This window comes from Labeo rohita, chromosome 4 (assembly GCF_022985175.1).
Source record: "Labeo rohita strain BAU-BD-2019 chromosome 4, IGBB_LRoh.1.0, whole genome shotgun sequence".
Taxonomy (NCBI): domain Eukaryota; kingdom Metazoa; phylum Chordata; class Actinopteri; order Cypriniformes; family Cyprinidae; genus Labeo; species Labeo rohita.
In genome coordinates, this window is record NC_066872.1 from 21,289,791 (window position 1) to 21,301,309 (window position 11,519).

General features: G+C 40.7%; 2 protein-coding genes across 3 annotated transcripts in view; both read right to left on the reverse strand.

The window, feature by feature from the left end:
* The window catches only part of LOC127164542 (zinc finger protein 160-like), a 115,800-nt gene that overhangs the window by 51,700 nt on the left and 52,581 nt on the right, over positions 1 to 11,519 (reverse strand). The window lies entirely within an intron of this gene.
* Positions 7,737 to 11,411, reverse strand: LOC127164233 (gastrula zinc finger protein XlCGF8.2DB-like). Of its 2 annotated transcripts, none has more exons than XM_051108048.1 (3): positions 11,356 to 11,411; positions 10,556 to 10,690; positions 7,737 to 8,868 (listed from the first exon to the last, which is right to left on the reverse strand). In XM_051108048.1, exons 2-3 carry the CDS (start codon positions 10,638 to 10,640, stop codon positions 8,030 to 8,032), a joined length of 924 nt encoding a protein of 307 aa, XP_050964005.1. In that variant the 5' UTR covers positions 10,641 to 10,690; positions 11,356 to 11,411; the 3' UTR covers positions 7,737 to 8,029. The 2 variants fall into 2 exon arrangements, with proteins under 2 accessions (XP_050964005.1, XP_050964006.1); XM_051108049.1 differs by lacking the exon at positions 11,356 to 11,411 and adding an exon at positions 11,198 to 11,317.

Genomic DNA, 11,519 nt, shown 5'->3' on the forward strand with positions numbered 1-11,519 from the left:
TTGTGAAGTGATGTGGAGTGATCCACTAAAAAATTAATGTAACTAAAGCAGGAGATGGTCATTTATTTCAGAGGGATAAAGGATCAAACCTTACCTGTTTCTATTTATGGCAGTGATGTGAAGATAGTGGGGTAGTACCTGGGGATCCACATTGATGACAGACTGGACTGGACTGAGAACACCAAAGAGATCTACAGAAAGGGTCAGAGACAACTCTACTGCTTGAGAAGAATGAAGTTCTTCAATGTTTGTAAATGTTTTGCATGTTCAATCAGTCTGTCATCACTAGTGCCCTCTGTGCTGAGGCAATGGGATTAAAATTGGTGGTACTAACTATAAAATAGTTCTGAACTTGTTTAAGGCAGAAAGGAGAATAATGTCCAAGTTACTGACCATCATGGACAACATCTCCTCCGTGACATGCTTAATGGCATGAAAAGTACATTCAGCAAACAACAGATGCAGATTAGTGCAACAGAGAACACTGCAGGATGTCATTCTTGCCTACTGCCATTACACTTTACAATTGATTCATCTTGTGCAAAGGTATCATTAACCCTCCACATATTCCACAGCTGTATCTAATGCAAAAAGTTCAACAATCAGTATTATCAATATATTCAACTTGTATATTTTTTAATAGTTACACCATCATCATCATCATCATCATCAAAATGAACCCTTTTTCTGATTTGTCATTTTGACACTAGGCTGAGTATGTTTAGGGCTCAAAATGATCAGATATTTCCGTTTAGCCCCTTTTTTTTAATATACAATCACAGAGTCACAAATAATTTAGCACAACAACATATCGCAAATATGTGACCTATTGTTTGTTGCATATTTGTTTGTTTTTGTATTTTTAAAGTAGGTTATAGTCCTATATATTTCACCTATATATTTCACTATGAATGAAATTCTGATTATCTGTGACATATGTTTTGTTGTTTATGTGTATTTTCTTTACGTACATTTCTACGCACCATACAGGACTTTTATTTTGATCCGACGATGTGACGTCATAAGGTTGTAAATTTGAATTCGGTCACTGGCACGCAGTAATAAGAGAAATGTCTTGTTTACAAACGTAACCCTCGTTCCCTGAAGGAGGGAACGGAGACGTTACGTCAATACTGACATATTTGGGGTCTCCCTTGGTAGTCCAATCACCTCCGATCTTAGAAGGAAAAGCCAATGAAATTTGGTGAGTGGAATTTGCATGCCACGCCACACCCCTGTACATGGCAGCGTTCAACCACTCATTCAGGTTTTTGCTGAGGAGCCGAGAATCACCCGGCATCCCAGCGTAGTTCAGGATTGTGGCAAGAGGGACGTAACGTCTCTATTCCCTCCTTCAGGGAACGAGGGTTACAGCTGTAACCGAGACGTTCCCCTTCAGTCGTTCTCTACGACGTTACGTCAATACTGACGGACTTGGGGTCCCTATGGAAAACGCCACAAGCCTGAACCACGTTACGTAATTGAGGACAAATGCTGACAGGCAAGCGTGCCAGGACAAATGGACCCAATCCGTAAGCTGCCCAACGCCCTGGAAGGCGGCTAAAGGGGGCCCCCCAGGGATGCCAGAGACTGAAGCAGACTGTTGGGGGGCGGAGCACAATGACAAAAAGTAGTTGCCATGTGGAAGAGATTTTTTTTTTTTTTAAGGGAACATGTAAGCCAAATCATGGAAGATATAGACCTGAGCCACATCTGGAGGGGACGAAGGAGACCCACTACCAGCACAGTAGCGAACTACTCCGTCTAGTTCGAACTGGAGGACCCAGAGTTCACCAAGGGGAACGACTGGGAAAGGCGCACTGATCCAAAATGAATGGCGCAGCAAGCCGACACCGAGCCGCCCTCCCGTAATTACCTTGATTTTACCTTAAAACACAGGAGGAAACAGGCTCTACACGAAGGTTGTAGAATCTTGTGAAGGTGTTAGGTGTCACCCAGCCCGCAACTCTACATATGTCTGCTAAAGAGGCGCTCACTGGTAAGCACTGGCACTAGTAAGCAAGGGTAATGGCGTCAACCACCCAATGGGTCAACCTCTGTTTGGAGACAGCATTCCCTTTCTGTTGTCCAGCAAAGCAGACAAAGCTGCTCAGAGCGTCTAAAGCTCCAGGTGCGGTCCACGTAGATGCGAAGTGCACGGACGGGACACAACAACGCTAAGGCCAGGTCTGCCTCCTCCGGGGGCAGCGCTTGCAGGTTCACCACCTGATCTCGAAATGGAGTGTTGAGAACCTTGGGCACATAACTGGGCCGGGGTCTCAGGATAACGTGAGAATCAGCCGGATCAAACTCAAGGCACGGGTCCCTCACCCTCTTAATGGAAGTGAGCGTGATCAGGAGCAAAGTCTTAAGCGACAGATATTTAAGCTCAACTGATTCTATCGGCTTAAAGGGATCCCTCCGAAGGCCCAAAAGGACCACAGAGAGATCCCAAGAGGGGATGAGGTGCAGACGAGGTGGGTTTAACCTCTTCGCACCTCTCAGGAACCTGACAATCAGGTAATGCCTTCCCAGAGGCAGACCATCAACCGTGTCATGGTACATGGCAATGGCTGCCACATAGACCTTTAAAGTGGAGGGGGACAGCCTCCGCTTCAACTTTTCTTGAAGAAAGGAAAGCACCACTCCGATCGAACATCTCTGTGGGTCCTCTCGGTGAGCACCAATCAACGAATAGATCCCACCTCAGAGCATGGCCTGCCTCGTAGAGGGGGCCCTAGCCTGAGTGATAGTATCCATCACGGCCATCAGAAGGACCTTCCTCAGGGGAATCTTCCAGGGAGGGGCTGTTGCGAGGAGCATGAGTTCTGCAAACCAGGTCCGGGTGGGCCAATACGGCGCAACCAACAAGACCTGCTTCCCGTCCTCCCTGATCTTGCACAAGGTCTGTGCAAGGAGGCTCACTGGGGGAAAAGCTAACTTGACTAATTCCCGCAGCCAGCTGCAGGACAGAGGCATCTGCGTCCGAACGGACAGATGTGAACAAGATGCCTCTGAACCTGGTCGGGCGCCTCGGGAGTTGAATCACGTAGCCGTGTCGAATCGTCCGGATCAACCAACGTGACGGGTTGGGGAGTGATAGCCACGCTTCCAACCTGAGACGTACCGACGGTGGGGCAGCCAGGGAGAGGAAGGTGACTCAGCGTGGAAGGCATAGCGCCCCAGAGAAGAGTCGAGCTGCAAGGAGCAGCACTTACCTTCTGTTCCTGGTCCCTGGTACCATAGTAGCCATCACCTGACCGAGGGACTGTGCCGTGACCTTAGTCGCCCGGAGGGCGAAGACGGTCGCCATATGCAGCTCCTGCATCAACCCTCTGTGAGGCCTACCCTCGTGCAGCTGTTTCAATGCCTGGGCCTGGTGGACCTGCAGGATGGCCATGGCGTGCAGTGCAGAGGCAGCCTGGAGAAGCATGGCCGCCAGTTCACCAGTTCCCCGCCGCTGAGGGGAGCTGCTCTGCGGATTCCTCTGCCTCATCTGGCGTAAGTCCCTCCTCTGATGCCGCGATAGACATCCGATCCTCCTCAGGAGCGCCGAAGGAGACGCTGGGTTCGCCGGCACCCTCACTGGCCCCCCCCCCTCGGCATCTTGTCGGGACATTCCAGACTGTAACCGTTAGGTTACGCTTCTTCCTAACCAGATTAGCCGCGAAGCTCCTAGAGCTCGACGAACTAGCCCGGGGAGGAAAAGAAGGGAGCCTTCTCACGAACGAGATGCGTAACCTTAATGCGGCCATAGACATACACTCACAATGAGGGCATAAACCATCCATAAGCGCCGTCTCAGCGTGCTCACGGCCCAGGCATGTGAGACAGCGATCATGTCCGTCAGCAGTAGTCAGGAAACTACCGCATCCAGAAGTACATGGTCGGAAAGACATATCGAATAATAAGGCTCTCGACGACCGTTTAAGCTGAGGAAAATTGCTCTTTTAGCTGGTTGCCCAGGGAAGAACCGCGGCACTCTTGGTGCACTCTGGGCAGTATTTTCGCTGGAAAGCAAAGAGAAGTGGCAGGAATCTGGTCTTCTCCTGCAGCTGAAGAGCAAAACAGCATGAATCTTCTTTTCTTCTTTTGTGCTCGGGAACAGTGATAGGCTCTGAAGCAGAAATCTGAATGAGTGGTTGCACGCCACCATCTTATATACCAGTATGTACGGGGGTGTGGCGTGGCATGCACATTCCACTTGCCAAATTTCATTGGCTTTTTCTTCTAAGATTGGAGGTGATTGGACTCCCAAGGGAGACCCCAAAAAAGTCAGTACTGACGTAACGTCGTAAAGAACGATTGAAGGGGAACGGCGCTATTGGAACCTCCGTGTGAGGTTTGCAAAATGATTCACAGTTTCGAGGGTTAAAATGCCAATGTATTGAAACAACCAACTCAGGTAATGCAGTTAGTGAATGTTACTCCCTGAAGTGAGTTTTTACAAGGTGGGATGTCTGTAAAGCGCTTGAATTACTGCACACTGATGACATCTGCTGGTTAAAACAGTTTAAATGCAACGAGAACAAACCAACTTGTCACCCTATAAACAAAAAGCAAACGTGATCTACATAATAAAAAGAAATAAAATTTGAAAAAAAAAAAATTAAATATGCAGCTGTTATATAATATGTCTTCTTTTATTCATCTTTAGTGCTAGTTTTTAGTGTTTTTGGCTAATCAGACAATTTAAGACCAATAACTGTGGGGTGTTTCCCAAAAGCATCCTTGGCTAACTATGGTCACTAATGACAGAATTGAGACAATAGTTGCTTTGGGAAACCCCTGACTGACATTCTTGCCAGTTCACTAACTACTCAACTAGGGAGCTGACTGAGATGCACACAGATATTTAATTTGCATTTTATTATTCTTTCTGTTAGTTGTTCTTATCATAAATGCACCGAAAAACTCCTTGTGAAGCAACTAAGATCCACGAGACATACTGTTCTAAGGATGACATTTATTATAGAGGACAGTGAAGACATTAGGATTAAAGAAACATTTAGAGGGAAACAAGAAGATACTGAGGAACAAACAGGTTGGTTTTCCATTCTCAAAGCTGAATTCATTTGATCCTCATTTAGAATACCAACCTTTACAGAAATTAATGATATTTTGAAAAAAAAAATGTCATACTGGTTTAATTTGATGTGTGTGTGTGTTTAATTTTACTGAGAGAACAGTTAACATTAAACCTTTATTATAATAACTATATTTTTCCTCTTCATCTGCGTAAGCATAGTGGCAGCAGTTGGATAGATGGGACCTAAACAATGCTAATACTTCTCCACAAATGTCAACATAATTTTGAAGCTAGAGAATGTGTTGGTCTATTTTGACGAAAGCACTTCTGATTTTTATTTATTTAAACTGTGTATTTTTCTTTTTTTTGTTTTGTGTTTTAATATATATGTGACCCTGGACCACAAAACCAGTCATAAGGGTATTTTTTTCAATATTGAGCTTTATACATAATCTGAAAGCTGAATAAATAAGTTTTCCACTGATGTGTGGTTTGTTAGGATAGAACAATATTTGGCTGTGATACAACTATTTGAATATATGGAATCTGAGGGTGCAAAAAAAATCAAAATATAGAGAAAATCACCTTTAAAGTTGTCCAAATGAAGCTCTTACTAATGCATATTACTAATCAAAAATTAAGTTTTGCTATATTTACAGTAGGAATTTTACAAAATATCTGCATGAAACATGATCTTAATTTCCTAATGATTTTTGGCATAAAAGAAAAATCAATAATTTTGACCCATACAATGTATTTTTGGCTATTGCTACAAATATAGCCATGCTACTTAAGACTGGTTTTGTGGTCCAGGGTCACATATTACATCAAGGTATACGCCATGCTTCCAAGCTTTCTTATTCGTTTTGCTAATAAACATTCTACATTCTACATACTTAAAGAGCATATTTCTATATTGTTTTCCCTTTGATTTTTTTTTTTTTTATTTTTTTTTTTCCCTTAAATTTTCTCTAGTTGGTCTTAAAAAGGTCTTTAAAAAGTCTTAAATTTACCCTTATAAAACCTGCAGAAATCCATCCAAGCACAACTGCCTTGTGTAGAGGATACAGTTATGTTACAATGGCCATGTCTCTTTTCAAATGTAATACAAATAATTAAGTGCTTTACTATGGAATTATTATTTTACGTACTGTATTACAATGGACAGATGTTATTGTTCCATCATTTTGACTGGACTGCAATATATGCAGTCATGTCTGACAACCTGACAAATGTTTTCTGAATTTAGGATATATATATATATATATATATAAGGTTAAAAATAGGGTAAAGGTATTTTAATAAGGTATTTTGGATACAACAAATTTCTTTGGAAACTGATTAGACTTAGATTGTTTTAGCCTTTATTAAACTATAATGAACTTTGTGTATAGTTAATATATTGAACCATTTAAACAGATTTTAAACTATGCAATCTAAATGAATTTGTTGTCTTGTGCCTCTATCTGGTGGACAACATTAGTTAATACGGTAATACTTGCATATGAGTCCCTCAGTTGTCCTCAGTGTGAAAAGATGAATCTCAAAATCATACAGTCATTGTTGGAAAGGGCTCAAATACACAAAAATGTTAACAAAAAAACAAACAAACAAAAATAATTTGTGGGGCCTGAAGGATTTTTCTGAAGAACAGCGGGCAGTTTAACTGTTCAGGACAAACACTCATGACTCGTGAACAACTATCACTAAACAAACAAATACAGCTGTGGATAATTCAGGTAACACCACAGTATTAACTATACCTATTATTTTCACTTGTGGATTATATGGAAACATCTGTTGTGTGAAATATCTTATTCAGGTCAGTACTAAACATAAAATAACATGCATTTTGTATGATCCCTTTTGTTTTGGTAAAATAATTAACATTTTGCAGATTATGCAAGGTGTATGTAAACTTTTGACCTCAACTGTATATAACACAATATGATATATAAAATCATTTATGCTTTTCCTACATGTACCTGTCTGTCCACATGTCTCAAGTTCAGCTCTAGGTTGATGAAGAAATTGGTCAAACGAGGTGGATCAGTGTAGCAAATTAGCTAAAAAGACATGAACATACTCGAGATTTGACAAAATTTAGCCAGTCAGTATCCTCCAATCTAAAAACTGCATGAAGCAAACCATTGTCTCACTGGTGTTTTATAATAGGTGCATGCCAAAGCATGCATGTTGTCATGTTTTGGAGGAGTTTGTGAGGGTCTGTGGTGTTTATATGGGCATCAAACACAATCACTCACTCTGACAAAGGAAACGTTAACTGACAGGAGACCAAAGAGACTATGTCCTATATTCCTGGTGTGGAGATTCAATGTCACATTTTTGGTCAGCAGCATGTCTAACATTTTTGGGTAGTGGGCAGAATGAAATAACAGAGGAACTGAGGAATCGGGATTGATATCAGCCCAATCTAACAAATGTCTGAAACATTAACATTATGTGGTTCAACAAAAGCTAAAGGATGGAAGCAGATTTGATTTTAGAAGTTGATCACCTGACATGCTGAACATTTTAATCATGCTGGTGTAATCATACACATGAAAGTAAGCTAGAAACAAGATGAGTGGTGAGACTGCTAGCATGTTTAGCCAGAATAGCAGCTGGAACCAGCTCCCAGATGTCACCACATGACCCCCAACAGTAGCAACACATTTGCCAGTGTTAATTATTTATGTACGGTTTGTGTCCTTTATTTAGAATTACTTTTACATTGTGGCATTTCACAGCAAGACATAAGTTTGATTAAATAGTTTGATTCTGAGGTATCAATATGTGAAATGTAGCAATTAGAGGGAGTTTAAAACGTGAAGGATGCAAATAAAAGTGATCATGAAGCTGGACAGTCACATTTGGCCCACATTCATCTGATAAGTAAACATAGCCTTGATTTCACACAGATACATCTTTTCTGGTTCCAGTTTTTATTACCCTTCCCACAATTAAATTGGCTTCCTCCAGAGTGTTTTTTGAAATTGCTCACAATTTCTCTACAGAATGAGTTTGCAAATGACGTTTCAGGTCTCTTTGATATGTGAAACTATTATCGCACTGAAGACACTTGAAGGGCTTCTCTCTAGTGTGAATACTTAAGTGAGTCTGAAGGTTTCCTTTTTGTGAGAAGCTCTTCCCACACTGAGGACAGATGAAAGGTTTCTCTCCAGTATGAAGTCTGATATGAGTGTTGAGGCTTCTTTTATGCATGAAATTTTTTCCACACTGATGACATATGAAACAGTCCTCTTTTGAGTGAATCCTCATGTGTTGATTAAGGGTTTCTTTACATTTAAATCTCTTTCCACACTGACCACATATGAATGGCTTCTCTCCTGTGTGAATGTTCATGTGAGTCATAAGACTTTCTTTTCGTGAGAAGCTCTTCTCACACACTTTGCAGGTGTAAGGGGTCTCTCCAGTGTGAATTCTCATGTGAGCATTAAGGTTTCCTTTAAGCGTAAAACTTTGTCCGCACAATTTGCAGGTGTAAGGCTTCTCTCCAGTGTGAACTCTTATGTGGGCTTTAAGGTTTTGTTTTTGAGTGAAACTTTTTCCACACTGTTGGCAGCTGAAAGGCCTCTCTCCCGTGTGAATTCTCTGGTGGACTTCAAGGTTTTGCTTATGAGAGAAATTTTTACCACACTGACAGCAGTGGAATAAACTGTTTGAGTCTGTCTTCTGGCCTCTTATTTGTGAGGAAGCCTTTTCAGTCTTTGAGGATTTTTCTCCTCTTTTGAAGTGAAGACATTTCTTGTCCTGATTTATCTCTTCCATTTCATTCAGTTCTTCTTTCAGACTCTCCTCTTTCAGTGCCATCAGGTCTATAGTAAAACAAAAGCATTAAAGCATTAAAACCAGCATAAGGCATCAAATCCAACCCGTATATCAAACCTGTCCTAGAGCCAATGTCCAGCAATCTGCTACGAAACACTTTCCTGGAAGTTTCTAGTTCACCTTAAGAACTTGATTAGCAGGTTTAGGTGTTTAATTAGGGTAGGATCTAAACTCTGCAGGACATTGGCCTTCCAAGAGAAGACTGGACACCCCTGATTTAAGACGTATACATCTGACCACTACCACTTTGTTTGTGTAATGGCGCTTTTCCTCTGCATGGTATGGCACGGTACTGTTGATCTTGAGACAAGACACCAGATTTAAAATCCCTAGATTTAAATCAGTACATCCAGCGAAGGATCGACGCCCACTCCAAAGTGGTACTAAACTACAGTGGAAATGCAAACCGAGCTGAACCGTACCGATCCAGAGTGAATGAAAAGACATCTTATAAAATACAACTATGGAGTGCCACATGACTCAATATTAGGTCCTCTTCTTTTTTCCTTGTATTTGCTTCCCCTAAAGGAAATTGATATTAGTTTTTACTGTTATGATAATGGTACTTTATATTTTCTTGCAACCTGACAAAACTTCACACTTCTCTACGTTAACAGAGTGTATTAAATTCAAAGCTGCCTATGTTGGCTGGCACTAAGCCAGAGACAGATGCATTTTTACAGTGCTGCACATTATTAACAGGGTTGCCAGGTTTTCACAACAAAATCCACCCAATTGCTTCTCAAAACTAGCCCAATCGCGTTTTGAGGAGGGGGGAGGGGGTCCCCCACTCGTGGTGTGAAGTGTAAAATACATGTTTTTTTGTCAGGGTTCCCCTGGTATATTCGCAGACATGAAAAACAACCTGCGGCAACAGTGTTAAAGTAGCCCAATTCCACAAGAAAACCACAAACTTGGCAACACTTATTATAACCAATCACTCATGATTTTTTTTTGAGCTTATGAATGCAATGGCCAATCAGAGGCAGTTATATTTATGGGCTTTTTATACCTTTATTGTGAGATTAAAGAGGAATGCTGACAGGAAATTACTGGGAGGAGAGAGGGAAGCAAGAACGGCAAAGCACCTCTAGGCGGGATTCGAACTCTGGTCACTGTGAGCACAGTTGCGCTATATGTCGTCGCACTAACCACAAGGCAGTGGGTGCCGACTCTCAGATGATTTTAAAGTGTTATAAGTAGTAACTCGCATTTTTTTTTTTTTTTTTTTTTAATTCACGTTAAATAAAGTCAGTCATATACAAATATTTTATCCCATAACACCCATATGTGGTAATTAAGTAAAAAAAGACTGAATTTACGCATAGTTAATACGTTTTTTAAAGCTAATTTGCCCATCGCCCGTTCTAGATTAATTAACATTAAGGTGCAAAATGCATTTACTTACAGTTTAATTACTGGGAATATTTCAAATAGCTTACAAAAGGAAAAAATAAGTAAAACATAAGTAAAACATAAGCCTACTGCTGTGTCAACTGCATAACTCTGTTCTCATAATAACAAATGCCAAACTTGGAAGTAGGGGCTACTCAGCTGCACTTGAAGACAACATTAGTATTTGCTTGATCATGTGATCTCAACATGTCTGTCCAGGAAGCTACCTACTCCATGTCAAATGGTGAACTGACTTAAGCTCAGAGAATGGAAACTAACCTGTTAGTTCCTCTGCATCTTCATGTTTCACTCCAAATGTTTCTTCAATCCTCATGTCTTCACTCTCCTCTTTAATAAACGCCATCTTTATAACTGCATGTCACATGGATCTCAGTTGCTTCACCAGGAGTTTTTCTGTGAGTTTGAACATATTGTCATGTTTAAGATGAGAATGATGAACAGAAAGAAAAATAAATCAAAACTAAATCTATGTGTGTGTCTCAGTCTGCTCCCTAGTTCGTTAGTCAGTGCACTGGCAAAGATGTCAAACAGGGTGATAATCAGTGGTCTTTGATTAGACATTAAAAAAAACTACTACACATTCAAAAGGAACATAAATTATGCAGATATTTAATATGCATTTATGATTTCTATTTGGTATTTAATAATTTGTAGATTATATTCAATGGATTACACCTTAATGAAATAGTTTGTTTGTAAAACTTGTCATATTTTGACCAACAGGTGTCGTTAGCGCGCTATGACTCGAGCGCTTCGCATCAGTGAATCATTTTGTGAAGCAAATGGTTCAGTTCATTCGGACTTTTGAAAAGCTCCGTTTCTCTAAACACTATTTGCCATTTACCTAATTCGTATTTATAACAAACTGATTCACGCTACAGAAAGCCAAATGATACGCACCTTTTCTGTTACTCATGTTTGGATGCGGTTTATTCACATAAAACTTTAACTTATGTTAGAAGAAGGATTGCAGTGTTACATTCAATAATAAACAATCATTTTTCATCGCTTAGAAAAAAAAAAAAGATTTAAACAGCTTAAATGTTTAAGATACTAACCTTTCTTCAGACAAATCACATAAGATCCAGGAGCTCGGCGCCGACTTACGACGTCATCGCTATACCAAAATAATAGTCATGTTCCCACCCTGCTAAAAAAAAAGTTCCCACCCTGCTGACCACAATAACAAAAGTGCATAGAAATTTACATGCTGAATAAATGT

Bases quoted from the DNA above. Each gene is read 5' to 3' on its own strand.
- LOC127164233 (XM_051108048.1), bottom strand. From the start codon at position 10,640: ATGGCGTTTATTAAAGAGGAGAGTGAAGACATGAGGATTGAAGAAACA. The intron at 8,869-10,555 runs GTTAGTTTCCAT...GTTTTACTATAG, and splicing joins AGATGCAGAGGAACTAACAG to ACCTGATGGCACTGAAAGAG.